Below are 18,790 nucleotides of genomic sequence, written 5' to 3'. Positions count from 1 at the left end.
AAAGGGTTAAAATCCAATCATGAAAGGCTGTCCACTTGTGTTCCAAGGACCATTTTTGGTCTGTGAATGCTTTGTTTCCGGTCCATGGTGAGATAAGTATGAAAATTTGAGAGTAAGCATTTAGAACTGTTATACAAATTTGACAAAGTAATTTTACATCTGCTGAATCAAATAATAAAAGATTTGGGCTTATATTTTGTGTGTCTGAATTTTCACTTCATTTTCCAGTAATTCACTTTCATTGTACTTTACAAAGGCAAAGAAAACCTGTCCTTCACCACGCATAGTTTGAGAAGCATTGAAAAAAACTATTATTATTTCTGCAATTTTGCTTAACAACCATTAATTTCTAATTACAAAGCAGTTATATGTCATTATTTGAGAAATACTTCCAACCAAGTGTGAGGAATTGCCAGCATACAAGCAAGTTCCAAAGCAAGTCTGTTTTGTATTGGGTAACTTGGTTCTTTGGGAGTCAGAAACCAATTTTTCCCATGAAAAAACATAAGCCATGGGTTAGGTTGGTGTAGCGTACAAATTCCAGTTATTTCAAAAGACTGCTAAGCTATACTATAAGATGTAATCACTCGTATGTACTATAGAATTTAATGACCAGTCCTCTCCATTCTCTTGTGATGAAGAAATTAGGCTTCTGATTTCCAAATCAGAAAATCTCTCTTCCCCCAACCCAACTATGAGAAAAGATAGTTCTCAGCCCTGGCATGGTAGGGATAGGGATTTGTGGTACTTTTTTATTTTAACTTTTTTGTTTTACTTTGAAGTATAACTGATTAATAATGTTGTGATAGTTTCAGCGAAGTGACTCAGATATATATATATCCACACATGTATCCATTCTCTCCCAAAATCACCTTCCATCCAGGCTGTCACATAACATTGAGCAGAGTTCCCTGTGCTATACAGTAGATTCTTGCTGTTTATCCATTTTGAATATAGCAGTGTGTACCTGTCCATCCCAAACTTCCTAATTCTCCCTTCCCAGAATAGAGCTATTGGGCTCTTCACACAGTCATGAGGAATTAGGAGACCAAGTCTGAGGGAACTCACTGGTCAAGTTAATAAAATTACACTGAGGGTTCCCCAAGATCCTCTGAGACAGGTATGGTATGTCTCGCTGGATTTGAAAGCCTGGTTCTTTACCACAAATGCCTCCATCCTAAACCCCAGGGCATTGCGGTGGCACAAGACGGTGATCATCCTGAATGGACCTCTGTCACTGGCTACCTCAGGGACCTTTATTTCTCTTCTGCTGTTGTTTGAAAAGACGTGAAGACAAGCCTAGGCTTAGTGAGAAACAGTGGAAGACGCAATTAGTGATGTCTGCCATGGGCAGGTTGGCACAAGAGCTATGTTTCACTACCCTGGGTATATCTTGAAGAAAACAGACCTTTGACCCTTTAAGTTCAGTTGTAACCAGACTAAATTACTAATATGAAGAACATGAGTTTAAAAAATGCCAGGGCATAGCAAAGGGAAATAGCACACAACAATTATATGTACAATTAAATGTAGAGGCACAGTTTTATCTACTGGTCACTATCCAGAACCATTGGCATAAGGCTCAAAATAACACAGAAGCCCTGGGCATAGGTCTTCATTCTAAATTCTGACGTCATATATGAGATTCTTCTCTTCTCCAAAGACTGTCATTAAAACCCTCCCTAGGGTTTCCCTGGTGGCTCAGTGGTGAAGAATCCACCTGCCAATGCGGGAGACATGGGTTGGATCCCTGATCTGGGAAGATCCCACATGCTGCAGAGCAACAAGCCCACATGCTCCAGAGCCCACGCTCCGCAACAAGAGAGACCATCACAGTGAGAAGCCTGCATACGGCAACTAGAGAGTAGCCCCAACTCACACAACCAGAGAAAAGCCTGTACAGCAGTGAAGACTCAGCACAGCCAATAATTTAAAAAAACAAAAAAGCATGGTATCAGGGTATTTGTGTTCAGACAGACAATTAAAAAAAAAAAAACACCTCCCTAAAGAAGAGATCCCATCCTTACCTACCCAGTCATAGGGTAACTATGGCACAATTCTTAATCCAAATGGTCTATATATAGAATTCCGGAGGGTTTGTGACCTTGAATGAGGGGGAAATACCTTGATTTTTAATGGAATTAAGCATTGCTTTCAATTACAAAAGTAGAAAACAAACTCCAGAAGCATTAGCAATACTTGTGACTTTGTTACTAATGGAAATAAGAGTTATGATCATTATTTCATTATAGTGCTACAGATTTCTTGAAATAACATCTATGTTCATTACCACTTGAGAAAAATAGTGCTACACCTTGCTATTTAATGTGTGAGCAATGTAGCACACATTACACTGCTATATTACTATAGCACAAACTTCCGAAAGAACATTTTGATAATTTCTTTTGAATGTAATTGATCTCCTTTGCAACTGGTACTGTCATTGTATGCACTTAGAAACATTTTTCTAGGAAGGTATCTATAGTTTCACTACTGCCAGAGGAGTCCATGATACACAGAAAAGGTAAGCCTCCTGGGCTTTCAAAGGACAACTTTGTAACTCTATGTACCAGGCAACAGAACTTAACATCCCTCAGGACTGAATCAGAGACATTCACATACAGAAACTGAAAAGTGAAAGCCAAAGTTGCTCTTTGCCACCAGGCCAGAATACTGCAGTGGGTAGCTGTTTCCTTCTCCAGGAATCAAACCCAGGTCTCCCGCACTGCAGGCGGATTCTTTACCAGCTGAGCCACCAGGGAAGCCCAAGAATACTGGAGTGGATAGCCTGTCCCTTCTCCAGCGGATCTTCCCAACCCAGGAATCGAACCAGGGTCTCCCGCATTGCAGGCGGATTCTTTACCAGCTGAGCTACCAGGGAAGCCCTACAGAAAAAGAGGGGTCTTATTTTTTCTCCTGGGCTGTATTACAGGTGAGAAACTGGCATCTGCTTTTATTTACTCGTTGCTAATAAGACCTATGTCTGTTGAAAATTCTCAATTGTGACCACTTCTGCGTACATGAGGTAGAGTGACAATTAACCAGCACCCATCAGAAGCTTATTTCAGCCATACTTGTTCCCTGGTGGGTTGGATGGTAAAGAATCCGCCTACAATGTTGGAGACCTGGCTTTGATTCCTGGGTTGGGAAGATTCCTCTGGAGGAGGGCATGGCAACCCACTCCAGTATTCCTGCCTGGAGAATCCCAGGGACAGAGGAGCCTGGCGGGCTACATACAGTCCATGTGTTCGCCAAGAGTGGAATACGACTGAGTGACTGGAGTGAGCACAGTCTGGATGAAGCATTGCTTAGAAACTTGATGTTTCCTTCCTCCCACCTGTAGCCTGTTATTTAAAATAGTGATTCCAACATAATATATTAACAAGACATGACCCAGTATCTTTTCCTGTAGTAATAATAATAATCACCCCACCCCCACCCCCCACACACACATATACGCACACTCTTTAAAACTGTCCCTCGTAAGTTTCTAGGACGTTAAGTTCCAGGACTAGGACGGAAGGAATGTATGGGAAGTGGGATCTAAGCAAAGCCCGAGGGCTGCCTGAGATTCTTGCGGGGCTGTCAGTGAAAGGAAGTGAAGGAATTCCACGTGTCATCTAACCGGGCCTAACCTGGGCGGGGGTGGGCTCCTGGTCCCAGGGAAGGTGTCTGAGGAGGCAGGTTTGTGGTGTCAAAGGCCAAGGGCCCGGCCGAGGGCGGAGCCCGGCTTCCCGCCAGCAGGGCGGCTCGGGGCGGAGCGCAGCCCGCGCGGCCCGGCGGTACCGCGGCGCCGCCCACAGTGCTCCCCGGTCCCGCGGAGCGAGGCGGCGCGGCTCCCGAGCCATGGGGCGGCTGCTGGCGCTGAGCTTGCTGGGGATCGCGCTGGCGCTGCTGGGCGAGAGGTTCCTGGCGCTCAGGTAGGGGCCGGGGGCTCTCCCGGGTGCGCAGGGTCGGGGTGGCCGGGGCTGCGGGGGCGCAGGGACCCTCGTGCGGGAGCCCGGGGCCGGGGAGGCTCTCTGCCGGCTCTGCTCCCTGGCCCGCCGAGCGCCGCCACCCCACCCCCAGCCGCCCGCAAAACCCCACACAGTTTGGGCTGAATCGCGAGACTTCCTGGAGAGTTTACAAGCTTTTGCTGCTCACAAAGTTCTTTGCTACCTAGGTTGACAAGCTGTGCCGTGCAATTTACTCAAGGGCAAACCTCGTGCTTTAACTTGAAAACAACACTATTACTCATGCACTGAAACTTTAATTATAAAGATTTATTTCAGGTCACGGATCCTGCTTCTCTTTGGTGCCCAAACCAGCCTCTGTCTTTAACAAAGTTGTTCTCCACCCCTCCCCTGCCGCGTTGGAGAAGCTTCCTCTGCTCTCTAATCTTGGCGCAGTAGATCAAAGATACTTGAAATATTCAGCTACTGTTCTTACATCACTTCCTTATTTATCTCCTCGTCCAGGAACCGTGAAGCCAGAATGCCGAACAGGGCACGCCTAGTCCTTCTCACATTTTACTTATTATGGGGGAAAAAAAAAAGGGGGTTGGCAGATGTCACAGTCCTCGAATTATCAATTCAAATTATATAAGCCTTATGCGAAAAAATTCCAGAAATGCTGAGCATCTGTTCTGTACGCTGTGCTCTGTGAGGCTCCTGTAATAGAGTAAGGCACCGTTCTTAACCTATTAAAGGGAAGGAGAGACATAAGAAGAGGGATAAACTAGGATGTTCACTGTAGCAGTGTCAGTCGCTCAGTCGTGTCTGACTCTTTGCGACCCCAGCAACAGTAGCCCCTCAGGTTCCTCTATCCATGGGATTCTCCAGGCAAGAATACTGGAGTGGATTGCCGTTCCCTTCTCCAAAAGATCTTCCTGACCCAGGGATCAAACCCAGGTGTCCTGCATTGCAGGCAGATTCTTTCCCATCTGAGCTACAGGGACGATCAGCATGTTCAGGACAGGTACAAACCAACCTCTATAGGCTTAAGGAGGAAAAATGACTGAACTGAAGTTGAAGCTCAGGAGGAAGAGACATTTGACATTGTCCTGGAAGGATGAGTGAAACCCAAGTGGGGAGGAAGGAGGCAGTCCCAGATGGAGGTTGGAGCATGAACAAAGGGACTGATGTGAGGAAGTCTGGATCTGAGGGGAGCTTAAAGTTACGGGATGATAACAGTACGGACAGGGGATGGCTAGGTCTCGAGATGGTTATTAAAGGTATGCTGAGAAACTGGGGCCTGCTTTGATAGGCAAAGGGAACTGTCAGTGTTTGCTGTGTGTTTTATTTTGTAAACAGGAGCCTGTTTAAACTTTCTAAAGCATAATCAGCTGGACTGTGCAGAGCAGACCTGGAAGGCTGGATTGGAGTAGAGCAGTGATTCGCAGTCCTGGCTGTGCCTTAGGATGTCCAGGGGGCCTGCTGTCTGGACAGCACGCCCAGCAGTTCCAGTCCTGTTGCTCTGAGTGGGGCCCAGGCATGAGTATTTCTTATTTTTAAAAATTCTCCTGATAATTCTCATATGAAGTTAGAGCTGACAAGTACCAGAAGGAGAATAAAAAGACCTGGGGAAACTAGTTAAAGTATTGCAGTGGTTTGGCCCAAACTCTGGAAGCCTGGGGGATGAGGGGTAGCTCAAAGGTGATGCTAGAGTTTCCAGCTCAACTGGCTTAGCTGTAGCTTCATCTGCCAGGAGGACAGTGTCTGTGCAACAGGAAGGGTCAGAGTTGGAGGAGGAACGTTCACTGGCAAGAAATGGACACGCTGAGCTTAATTTTCATGTTATATAAACAACTATCCTGTTCTGCAGAAGGTTATTGAGTTGGATGATTTTGTATGCTCTATCCAGCTCCCACTAAAATTCACAAGCTCATTAGGTTATCCCTATGGTTCAAACCACCAGTGTTTCCATTAACTGAAGTTTTCTCAGTTTATAATTTTTTCTTCTTAAAAATCTTAAGGTTTTAAATTTAAGTCCCTTTGAATGATAAATGTGGTTGCAAACCTAAGAAAAAGTAGATAAATTTTATTCATACAGACTGTACCTGATGAGTCATTTAAAATTTAATGTGTCTTTTCTTTATAAAGATTTGACTATAATAAACTTTATTTAGCAGTGACTTCACAGGGTTGTAACCTCATTGGTCAACTGAAGCCTCATATTGGCCAATGTGAGAAGGTGAGGGGAATGATGGATGGACAGATCTAGCAAATAAAAATGCAAGAAACCCAGTCAAACTGGAATGTCAGATAAACAACAAATCTTTTTTTAGTATAAACATATCCCATGCAATATTTGGGATGTAATTATATTAGAATAGTATTCATTATTTATCTGAAATTCCAATTTCACTCACATTTTATCTGGCAACCCTGTAAGTGCAGAATATCAACTACCTACTGTTTACAAAGTTTGGTGGAGTGCTTAAATGCATTTCTCCTTTCAGTCCCTTAGAGTATTTTGAAAAGCAGCATGTTCCCACCTCCACAAAGAGAAAGGCTCTTCAAAAAACAGATTTTCAGGTTTTTTTTTTCACTCTCATCCGGTGCCTTCTAGTTCATTATTCTATTTTTAGAGATAGTACTTTGGCACTCAAGTTATTTCTCTCCCCCAAGCTGCCCACTTAAATTTCAGATAAGCAATGAATAATATTTTAGTATAAGTATATGTCATGGATGGATAAATGGAATCAGAGTTGTCTATTTCCTTCTCAACTATAACTGGCTAAGGTTCCCAGAGGAGGATAGCATATCATACCCAACTTTTCCACTCCTCCCTAGTTGAACAATAAAGGGGAAAACAGAAATACACAAATGTCTCCAGGTCTGTGCTCCCTATTCCAAAGCACACAGCCTTGAATGAATCATAAGACTTGAGTGCATAAGAGACCTGTGCCTGAGCAGGAAATCCAGAAATAAGCATCTGAACTTTCTCCTTGTTGCCTGACATCTTTTATGACAACTCCACCAAGAAGCTATCCAATGAACACTTCTGAAGGGGCAGCCTGTTTTTCAGCCACCATCCGCCTTATTTACTGTGTGACTACCGTGTGCGGGTCTTAAATGGCTGTGCTGGGCCTTCATCACTACACGGGTTTTCCTCTAGCTGCAGAGAGTGGGGGCCACTCTCTCGTTGTGGTGCACAGGCTTTTCATTGTGGTCGCTTCTCTTGTTGCAGGGCATGCGCTCTAGGTGTGTGGGCTTCAGCAGTTGTAGGGCGTGGGTTCAGCAGTTACGGTTCCTGGGCTTTAGAGCACAGGCTCAGTAGTTGTGGGGCAAGGTTTGCTCCACAGCATGTGGGATCTTCCTGGATCAGGGATCCAACCCGTGTCTCCTGCATGGCCTGGCCGATTCTTTACCACTGAGTCACCAGGGAAGCCCTGTGTGCTAGTCTTTGTGTTGAAAGTGTCAACAGTTCTTGGTATTAAACAAACATTTACTGACATTTGGAAAGAAAGCCCTTTTACCTTCCTGCCTTCTCCCAGTCTTCATATCTGTCTTTATGTTATATATTTCCTGATAAAACGGAATATATATATATATATATGTATATGTATTTATATATATATATATGTTATATATATCTGATAAAACTGAAGCTTGGAGAAGCTAACTAGTTAGTTCAATTGTTAGTGCCAAACCTGGACTTCTAAGTCAGGTCTTCCGATTCCAAATACAGTTTGCCCCAGTTCCCTGTAGCCTCCTCTCTTCTCTGCCATTGGAGCAAATTTTCCTCAGCTTTACAAGCCTGAGCACAAACTCTGAGTTAAGTAAGAGCATTACAGGGGATGAGGGAATGAATTCCAAGGGGTTTTACAAGTCTGTATGTGAAAGATAAAGCCCCTGTTTGAATTTAAGTCTGCACTTAAAAGATAAAGCCCCACTAGTGGTTTGTAAATTCAAAGGCAGTGCGATAAGGAACAAACCTGGTAAGAAGACTGTGTCCCCTGCTGACACACCAGCCTGGTGCATCTTTACTGTTACCACAATATGAAGCAAGGTAATCACTAACCACCCCCGTCTCATCCCACTTTGAAGGTGATGCCTTTTCCTGAGTGAAAGAAATAGAGCTTCCTTTCATGCTGATGACTGTTGGTTAAGGGTTCATGCCTTGTAGCCAGATAGCCTGAATTCTCCACTATTTACCTGACTCGTTGGCTTTTTATTTCACTTTTTTGTGCCTCAGTGTCCTAATCTGTAGGATGGGGGTAATCATACTTTATGCCCCATATAGGGACTGTAAAAATATCAATGAGTTAATTCTTGCAAAATGCTAGAACACTGTCAGACACACAGGAAGTGCTCAGTAATAGTTACCTGTGATGATGATGATGTTGGAACAAGGGTTCTTAGATTTTTGTGCCGCAGATCCCTTTGGCAGTCTGGTGAAGCCTTGACTCCTCAGCATCATGTTCCTAAATGCATAAGATAAAAATACACAGGATTATAAACCAAACGTAAATACTATCTAAGTTAATAATAACTGACTTAAATTCTATTGTCAAACTATTTGAAAAATCTAACGTAGGATATAATAAGCCTTAAATATATCTAGAGGTCGTTGAATACCTAACAGTGCAGAGTCAGACACGGCTGAAGCAACTTAGCAGCATGTATTGTATGGAGAAGGCAATGGCACCCCACTCCAGTACTCTTGCCGGGAAAATCCCATGGACGGAGTCCATGGGGTTGTGAAGAGTCAGGCACGACTGAGCGACTTCACTTTCACTTTCCACTCTCATGCATTGGACAAGGAAATGGCAACCCACTCCAGTGTTCTTGCCTGGAGAATCCCAGGGACAGAGGAGCCTGGTGGGCTGCCGTCTGTGGGGTCACACAGGGTTGGACACGACTGAAGCGACTTAGCAGCAGCAGCAGCAGCAGGTACTGTGAAGCAGAGATGAGTATAAATGGTATTTTGAGATATCTACAACTAAAATGTTATGAAACAATGTGTGCAGTTTCTGTTAGTGACGGTCACAGGTACTACTAGTAGAAAGCTCAGTGGTTTGTTGCCTACACTCATCATCAAAAGAACTACTCACTTTCAGTCAGAGATTTAACTAAAGATGTGTTTTTCCCCCCATCTGAATTCACAGACCCCTGAATTTTACCCATGGACTCCACAAAGGTCACTGGGCCTGAAATTAAGAACCCTCATGTTAGGATTTCCCTGGTGGTCCAGTGGTTAAAAATTTGCCTTGCAGTGCAGGGAATATGGGTGCGATCCCTGGTTGTGGAACTAAGATCCCACATAAGGCCTATAGACCTAAACTGACCTGCCAAAGGTCATGCAGTCTTATTGCTATGACAGAAACATGGTCTTCCTCTTTCACTACTAGCACTTTCGATACATGTTAGCCCTTCTTATTCCTGATCACCTTTTATCACCATGATTATCAGCAGCACCATCCTCATCACTAGTATTAACTGCTACTACTTATGTTAGGCTAAATATATACTTGTTTTCCAATAAAAATTAATTGAAAAAAATACTTCCCTGTAAGTCACTCCTGGGGCTCATAGATTTGAGATCTTTTTGTATTTTTTTTCTTTTACTGCTTAATTTAAAATTTTGGTTGGTTATTTTAAATTTTCTATTATGTCCATATATTTTATATATTTATTTTATTCATTTATTTTTATTTCACTGCTTTATTGCTATGTTGTCTTAAGAAATTTAATACTATTTTAGTTATATGGATTCCAAACACATAGTGATTAACACTTTAATTAGAAACTTTCATATTATATATACACATGTATATGTGAACTGCCAAAATACATAGTTGCCACTCCCTATTGGTAATTCTGAGTTAACCCAGGCCGCGGTTTCTTCCATTTTGCCGAGAAAACAGCAGCCTTCCCTGTATTCAGCATCTAGAAGTCTGAAGAGGCAAGGCTGTGAAGAGAGCAGAGACGGTGACACGCTGTCCTTCTGTCCCTTAGACGTGTGGTATGCGTGCACCACTTTGAAAAGTGCAGGCTACTCTGTACGCACGACTGCCGTTATTTCTGTGCGCAGAGAACAGAGAAGGTGAGACGATGAGAAGAGGGGAAGCCCTCAGACAGCAGAACCCAGGTGTGTTTCTCCACCTTGCGTGGTGGGCTGCTGCTCCAGGGTGGGAAGGACAAGTGAAGATGCTTTACCAAAGCTCAACATTTTCTCCTTATTTCTTCACTTCTGTTTTTACGAAATGACAACAGCAAGGAGTTTTGCTAGAGTAGTCGGTGCTCCTCAGCCTCTTAATAAGTATTTACGTGGTATCCTCTGTGAGCCAGGCTCTGAACAATGCCATCCTCTCTTGGCCTGCTATCAGTCACTGTGTCATTCTGCAGAGGGTCTGAGCAGCTTTCCGCCCCCCCTGAGTCTTCTGGTTCTACATCTGCGGCTCTTCCCACAACACAAGAGCTATGAGAAGTGGGACTTGGTGTCATGTTTATATTTGCATAGGAACGTGCACTGAAAGCTGTATTTGTTGGATTATTGGCTTCCTTTTATGACCCATGTTCACATAGAGAACTTTGTGATATGCATTTTTATTTTAACTTCAGTTCTGGTGCTATTTTATGTTCCTACTCTTGTTTTCCATCTTCTCCTTTATCCGCTTTAGATTTGTGCTGTGTTGTTTTTTTTTTTTTTTTTTTTGTATTGCTGTAAGCCTCTTTAAACTCTTTCTGCTACAAAGCAGGGATACATAAACAGATAGGTTTTTTTCTTTTTTAAACAGGAATCGACTTAAAGCCTCCAGAGAAGTGGAATCTGTAGACCTTCCTAACTGCCACCTGATTAAAGGAATCGGTGAGTCTGAGAAAATGCTTGTTACACAGCTCACATTGTTTGGCCACTAACACTAAAAAACTCACTAAGAGTATTTTGGCACATAATTACTGTTTATCAGAGGAAAAATCACATTAGATCAGCAAAACCTTTTCATCTCTTTTGATCTCTGTATTTGTACCCTGTATTTCTTCTCTCTTACTCACACTGTGATTTATTAATTATTTGTACAACCCTATGTTTGTTGTTAGATTTCTTGCTTGTTTAGTGACTTTGCTGAACTATTTTTGTCAGGTCTGTATTCTTTGTCGTGTGTGGCAACTGAATTCTATGTAACACGAGCCCAGGAGTTAGCTGGTGAAGGTAAGTCAGAAGGAAGAGAAATTATAAAATAGAAAATAAAAATCCCCTAACAAAATCTCCACTTCCCACAAATATTACTCAGCTATAAAAAAGAATGAAATAATGCCATGTGTAGCAACATGGATGGAAACAGACATGATCCTATTAAGTGAAGTAAGCCAGACAAAGACAAATACCATATGATACCACTTACCTGTGGAATCTAAAAAAATTACACAGATAAACTTATGTATAAAACAGAAACAGGTCCAGAGAGAGGGACTTCCATGGTGGTACAGTGGGTAAGAATCCACCTGTCAATGCAGTGTACACGGGTTCGATCGCTGGTCCAGAAAGATTCCACATGCCACGGAGCGACTAAGCTGGTGGGCCACAAGTACTGAGACCCCATTCTAAAGCTCCTGAGCCACAGCTACAGAAGCGTGAGTCCACGCTCCATGACAAAAGAAGCCACCACGATGAGGAGTCTGGGCACCGCAGAGTCGGCCCCGCTCACAACTAGGAAAGGCTTGTACACAGCAGCAAAGACCTAGCACAGCCAGAAGTCAAGAAGGAATGAATAAATAAGTAATTTTCTTATGTTCTAAAAAAGAAATAGAGCCACAGAAAACAAACTTTTGGTTATCAAAGGGGGAAGGGGAGGTTGGGATAAATTAAGCGTTTGGGATTAATATATACATGCTACCATGTATAAAATAGATAAACAATAAGTGAAGCACCGGGAACCCTGGTATGCTGCAATCCGTGGGGTTGCAGAGAATCAGACACAACTTAGTGACTGAACGACAACAATAAGGTCCAGTGTCTTGTGTAGCACAGGGAACTAAACTCAGTATTTTGTAATAACCTGTAATGGAAAAGAATATATATATGCACATGTAACTGAATCACTATTGCTGTATGGATAAAACTAACACAACACTGTAAACCAACTATACTTCAATAAAAAGTAAATAATTAAATTAAAAAAAAATTTCCATCTCCCACAAAAGTAACCTCAGACACAGTTTCTATTTTATCCTTTCTGGTATTTCCAGTGCAAATGCAAGCAAATATATGCATATATATTTATTTTTTCACAAGTGGCCTCTTAGTATAAAATTATATTCTGCAACTTGCTTCATTCTGAACATGAAGAGATTTCCGTGTTAACACTTATAATAGACCTACCTCATTCTTTTTAATATTTGCATGTACCATTATTGTTTAACCAGTTCCTTAAAGCACATTTGAGTGGCTGCAGGTTTTTGCAACTACAAGCAAATCAGTGAACATCATCGTGCATATAGCTCTTGCATTTTTTTTTACCTGAAGGATAAGTTTTCAATAGTGGGATTATTGTTCAGTTAGCACATATCTTTAAAGTTTTGATAGTGTTTGCTAAATTGCCCTTGAGTTGGAACACGAATAAACTCAGGAACTCATATGTACAACCACATTCACTCCAGGGAGGATTCATAATGCACTTTTGTCAAAGACAAAGTAGTGGAACTTTTTTGGATCACACAAAGAAGGCTTCAATTTCACGCCATCCCATGCTCAGTCATTTCAGTCACGTCTGACTCCTTGAGACCCAGTGGACCTCAGGCTCCTGCCTGGCTCCTCTGCCTGTGGGATTCTGCAGGCAAGAATACTAGAGTGGGCTGCTATGTTTTCCTCTGGGAATCTTCCCAACCCAGGGATCGAACTCTTGTCTCTTGCATTGTAGACAGATTCTTTACTGCTGAACCACCAGGAAGCCAATTCATGAAACCTGTTAGTTTTCAGAGCAGCCTTTTCTACTTCAGAGTTTCTTTCTAGTTTTGCCCCCTCTCCTTCTCTACACGTTTTCCCTGTGCTCTTGTCTCCTTTTCCCATTGCTACTTTTGTACTTTTTCCTAGTCCTGTCTCCCTTCACTAGACTGCTTGACTTCTTTCTCCTGGGGTTTCCCCTTTTTGTCTGTTGCCCAAACACTTAGCAGGAATATACAAACTCAGTGTCAAATACCCAACTGTTGGATTGAAAAGGTCTATGCTGGATAACGCAGACTGTCCTAAAATTAAGGTTGTCTGAAGTCCCGAGAAACTCAACAAATGCATCCTTCTTTCTGGTTGCAAGCAGGAAGAGCTCCTTGGAAGTGGTCACTCAGCAGAAGCCAGATGGCATCTGAGAGGGACCTGTTCAGGTTGGGAAGTTGAGTTAGCGATCCTGGAGGTTACTTTTGCTACCGAGTTAATAATTGTAAAATTGTTAAATAGCCTTGCATCTGTGAAGCCCGCCTTCCGTGGGACAGACGACAAGACAGGACAGGCTGCCAAGTGCATTGCTGCTGCAACTCACTGGGACAGAGAGCTCCTCGGAGAAAAACAAGTCCAACAACATTTGTATTCTGAACAGGCGTCTGGCTGTGTTTGTGACCTTTATGTTGTGATGTATGCGAGCTGCTGTCTGCAGTTGGGAAGAATGAGGAAATATGTCACCTATGGCCCTTCTTGTGAAGCATTTAATGTCTCTGAGGCACTTCAAAAGGCAGTGGCGCGAAGACGTTGGATGATTAGAAGCACGTTTGGGATACATTTTTAGATCTAATTAAAATTGTATTTTTCTTTTTTCCCCTTTCTTCTTTGCTTTTGCTCTCTGGTTACCATACACTATGTGAACATTTGTTGAGGAGCTATGTCAGGGATGCATAATGGTTAATAATAGCTTGTGGTTATATGTTTTTAACAACAGTTGCTTATTCAGTGGTCTTTGACTACAAAGGATTAGTAGGATACACTTTCCCATATGGGCGAAAGCAACTTCTCATGGTAGGCAGCGGGAATACAGTTCTCTTTTTAGTTTCCACTTTGGGAACAGTAACAGCCATGCACTTGAGGCCGGCTAATCCCTCCAGGAGGTAAGACCATATACCCTGCCCCCACCCCCCTCCATCCCCATCAAGGAACACGCACGTGCATGTACATACACACACACACACACACACCCCAAGGCTACATTCATCATGACTGGAAATGAACTCTTAGGTGCTTTATACGTATCATATCATCTCATGTCTATTTTAATAAATAAATAACCACTACCACTGGAGAAGGAAATGGCAACCCACTCCAGTATTCTTGCCTGGGAAATCCATGGACAGAGGAGCCTGGCGGGCTACAGCCGATAAGATCACAAAAGAGTCAGATACAACTGAGCAACTAAACAACAACAACAATCACTACCACGTATCATGCAGGATATGTGCCTTCAGGGGGGTCAGAAAGTAAGTTCACTACTTATTCCATTTTTTATTCCTTTCTAGTGTATCTAACAGAAACTAAGATTTGGCATAATATCTATGTCTAAATAATAAAAAATATGCTTAAAGAGCTATTTAATTCTATTTGAAGTTTAAAACATTTAAAAATGTCTTTGAAAATGCTGGCCTTCAGAGTCCTAGACTAAAAATTTTGAATGGATTATTTCGAGTTAATAAATGATTTTATACACTTGGCAGTCAAGATTTTTATAACTGCTGCTTGAGAGTTTTTTTTTTTAAAGCATTAAAGTTTATAGCTCTTGTCATCAAGTACTTTGCAATCTACCTATGAAAAGGAAAGCAGAAAAACTCACTGTGTGAGATATGGACATACTTTTTGTTTTTCTTTTGATAACAGATAAGGATCTAAGGCTCAGAGAGGTTAAATAACTTTTGCAATTTTTTTCAATATAGTATCTTCTTCCAGAGTCATTAACACATATATCTGATTAGTGAACCAAAAAAGTGGAAAATAATAGGCTACATTACATTTTGGATACTCTGTTGGGTATGAAGGGCTGATCAGCTGTTATAAAATTAGAGTGAGTAACTTACAGAAGAAAGAAATTGATTTTCTTTTATGTGACAGTCCAAAGGCAAGCAAATGGCCTAGGGTGATTAGATGACTGTATCTCATGTGGTCATTCTGAGACCAAGGCTGATGAAGTGACACAGCTATTGTCAACGTACCACCTTGGTCCATGACTAGAACTCCAGTTGTTGCCGTTTCCCAGCAGGAAGGGGTAGGAAGAACATTTACCTAGATATTTTTACTCTGTATTACCCAGTAGTTGCATAAACCTTGTACCTTCATGTCTCATTAACCCGAACTCAGACAAACAGCCACCTTTATCAGCAAGAGGGACTTCCCTGATGGCTCAGTCGGTAAATGCAGGAGAATTGGGTTTGATTCCTCAGTCAGGAAGATCCCCTGGAGAAGAGAATGGCAACCTACCCTTGCAGGAGAATTGGGTTTGATTCCTCAGTCAGGAAGATCCCCTGGAGAAGAGAATGGCAACCTACCCTAATATCCTTGCCTGGGAAATCCCACGGACAGAGGAGCCCGGTGGGGTGTCCATAGGGTCACATGTGACCCCAGAGGAGTCCATGGGGTCACACAGGGTCCGATACGAACGAGCAAGCACACACATGTTGCCATGTACCTGTAGCTGAATAGCAATAAGGGAAGTATGGATTCTGGGGAGGGGTTGGCCTTCTCTGACACAGATAGATAATTGCTAAAGAAATATGAAGGGATCAAAATCAGATGTGCTAAGTTACAAGACTTTCTAGAGAAAGATGGTTTGAAAGAGGTTTGAAAGAAAAGTACAACATATGAATTGATGAAGATCTTGGTGAAAGGCATGGAAGAAAACATTTTGAGGAAAAAGCCAACATACATAATCGACCACAGTTGGATTTACAAAGTCAAGTGTTCTCAGAAAGGAACCAGGGGATAGTTCTGACAGAGAAATTTCATTAAATGTTAGGTTGTATTTGTTTCTGTGTATTTTTAAGTGAGAACAAAAGACTTGAATCCCAGCTTCCCAGTTTGTGACCTTAACCTTTCAAAGGCTCAATATTCTCTATGCTAAAATAAGAGATAATATTATCACTTCTTAGAGTTATGAAAATTATATGAACATGTATAAAGTACTTATAAGGAGCCTGGTTCTTGGTGAACACAATATATGTTAATAGTTATGTGTTACTACTAATAATACTACTGTTTCTATTATTGAATTAGAGGAGAAAAAACATCTCCAGCTTTGACTACTTTTACAATAATCATACTGAAAGGGTGTTATGAGATGACAAATGCCTACTGTTGTATTGGCTACAGAGGTGAAGATGGGGGACTAGATCTGGAAAATATTCTAAAGAAGCTACAGATATGACTTTTTCCCCTTGAAATTAGGCAACAGGATGAAACAGAAGTTGCAATGTGGTCGAAGTGAAAATATCTTTTTAAAAAGTTGCTCTCTTCTTGATTATTGAAAGAATATGTTTTGTAGAAATTTTTAAAACAAAGAAAAGTTTAAAGAGTAAAAGGAAAATCACTCAACCCAAAATCCCACCACCCAAAAAAACATTTAGTTTTTTTTGTACATATTTTTTGTCTGTGTGTATAGGCATGTACACATTGAAATTGTCTTAAATAATTTTTCAAGAACAACAAATTTTAATTAATTGAGCTCCTACTAAATGGATATAGAAAGCAGAACTTGGACTAGAATGGTGTGTACACATATGTGTTCATATGTGTGTGTTTTTGTGTGTGTACGTGGTGAAGGGTTCCTTGGTCCTCGCTCTTTACCAGTTGAGAAGCACCATAGAACTTTTGGTAGGTATCACAGACCCATTTTTGAATCTGCTGAAAGCATAGAACCTTTTTCACAGAAGATATCTGTACGTGTACAGGACATTTTGCATTGCACAGAATTTCAAAGGGTTCATAGAGTCTTTAAAACCCATTTGTGGCTCCACAGACCCGAGGTTAAGAACTCTTCCAGCACACTATGCTTAGACATATCTCTCCACTTTCTGAGAAAAGCAGCATATGGGTCATCTTTATGAAGTGAAGTTCTTGACATTTTCTTTTTTTTTTTTTGGCTTTTCTCCGCTGTTGCTGATGGAATGAGCAATACTAGAGGCAATGCAGCTAAATGCAAACTCAGGAAGCAAAACCCAAATAGCTGGATAGGTGCTGTTTGTTTTTGACAACCTAGAAATAATCTTGGAGACATACTCTGGAGAGGGCTTAAAGGGGAAGACTGAATTTTGTGGACTCAAAGAATGTGTCATGATTTGGCTTAATCTAAGGCATTTTTCTTCTTTTCTTGTGTTTGGGTCTATTATCTGTCCATGGAATTGACACAGTGAGACCACTGGGAAGGTCTTATGTCTAATTATTTGCTGTGCTGTGTGGAGTGTACTGCAGACAATCAATAAACAATCAATAGTAATTGTAGTCTGTCTCAGAGACTGTGTTGAAGCTTCAACTGGCTTAGGTGCATGGTATTTTTCATTAATTTTCTTTTGCCAGTTTTTTTTTAAATCTAAAACCTAAATTTAAAGATTAAACAGAAAGCTCTTTGCTTATGAGATCGAACAGACATTGTTTTGTAAAGAGGGACTATATAATCCCAGGTGTTTTATCTCTGGTAATGAGAGAAATGTCTGTGTTTGCTTCAGACTGAATGAGCAGAGAAAGGGACAAGATATTTGCATGGTTAAATGATGATGTGTCCTTCATTCTGAAAGTAATATTCCCCTGATGTCAATTACTTTTGTATAGACATCTGGCTGTTTATCATAAGAGTGTACAGATGTCAACTTTTTCAGTCTCGTAGCTAGAAATGTAGTGATTACTTGACTTTGATTTGAGTAAACATAAAATCTCTAATATTTAAAGTCAGAAGTTCACTGCAGGAAAGGATTTGGACTGACGTTTATTAAAGAGAGTGGTTCCTTGGAAGAAAAAATGGGAACCGTGCTGAAAGATACAGACACTGATAAAGTAAACAAAGCTCTACCTAACAAATCACAGAATTTGAACATGACATTTATCTATTTCTTGAACTTAACAGAAGCCGGCGCTGAAGATATTGATATACTTCCCAACGGTCTGGCTTTCTTTAGTGTGGTGAGTATCTTCCTTCTCCATCTCAGTGGAAGAAGTACAAGGAAGTTTCATGAGGCCTGCAAAGCAGTCACTTGTTTTTAAAGTTCCTCACTTTCAAAATTATATTCTGAAAACAAAAGACAGGTCAAACAGGATCTTGGAAATTTACCTCCAGCTTCTCTAAATATAGGGATTAAAAAGTCGCTGCCAGTTGACTTCTCTTTATGTCCCCACTGCCTTGCACTAAAATATTCTAGTGCAATCTGTTTGTTATTAAAAATGATATCTGAAGCATGATTGTGGATACTGATACATTGTGCTATTTTAAATGCAGCATATACCCTTCTTTCCATTCAACATTCAATTTAAAGCTAGCATTCTTGCTGTTATTTATTTTTGAACAATATACTAACTCCTAAAGGAAGCCCAGTGCTTTTTCTTTCTTTCTTTTCCCCGATGAAAAGCCTATCATCAGTGGAAAGTCATTGATTTGAGTTTACCTTTCACTTTTGCCTTAATTTTTATAACCTGAAAAGTAACAATCTTTTCAGGCATATATTTTAAAGACTTTAAAATAGATTGGCCAGAGTGATGCTAGGTTATACCAATATGTATTCTAATTGGAAAACTGTATATATGGGCCAAAGAGGAAGTTCTACCTCTCTCCTCCCTGGCATGAGCCAAGGTGATGGACTTCAGCATCTTCATGGGTTCCATTTTTCTTGAGAAAGAAGAACCCAACTTCAGG

General features: G+C 41.3%; 1 protein-coding gene, 1 long non-coding RNA gene and 1 pseudogene across 4 annotated transcripts in view; 1 reads left to right on the top strand and 2 right to left on the bottom strand.

Moving 5' to 3' along the window:
- LOC133072722 (dihydrofolate reductase-like) overlaps nt 1-3,848 on the bottom strand; it is a 20,051-nt pseudogene extending 16,203 nt beyond the window's left edge.
- PON2 (paraoxonase 2) overlaps nt 3,787-18,790 on the top strand; it is a 27,610-nt gene continuing 12,606 nt past the window's right edge. For 2 of the 3 annotated variants that reach the window (XM_061164927.1, XM_061164925.1), the window contains exons 1-4: nt 3,787-3,920; nt 10,724-10,794; nt 11,068-11,136; nt 18,008-18,063. In XM_061164927.1, coding sequence (XP_061020910.1) covers nt 3,847-3,920; nt 10,724-10,794; nt 11,068-11,136; nt 18,008-18,063 — 270 coding nt within the window. In that variant the 5' untranslated portion in view covers nt 3,787-3,846. The remainder of the gene's footprint in view (nt 3,921-10,723; nt 10,795-11,067; nt 11,137-18,007; nt 18,064-18,790) is intronic. The other variant, XM_061164926.1, reaches the window with a different exon arrangement.
- Nucleotides 4,294-18,790, bottom strand: part of LOC133072082 (uncharacterized) — a 40,992-nt gene continuing 26,495 nt past the window's right edge. Inside the window, exons 3-4 of the long non-coding RNA XR_009696622.1 lie at nt 8,310-8,407; nt 4,294-4,678 (exon numbers count right to left, since the gene is read on the bottom strand). This is a non-coding gene — a long non-coding RNA (uncharacterized LOC133072082). The remainder of the gene's footprint in view (nt 4,679-8,309; nt 8,408-18,790) is intronic.

This window comes from Dama dama, chromosome 18 (genome assembly GCF_033118175.1).
Source record: "Dama dama isolate Ldn47 chromosome 18, ASM3311817v1, whole genome shotgun sequence".
NCBI lineage: Eukaryota > Metazoa > Chordata > Mammalia > Artiodactyla > Cervidae > Dama > Dama dama.
Note: the sequence above shows the minus strand (reverse complement) of the source record. Positions and strands in the feature narration are given on the sequence as shown.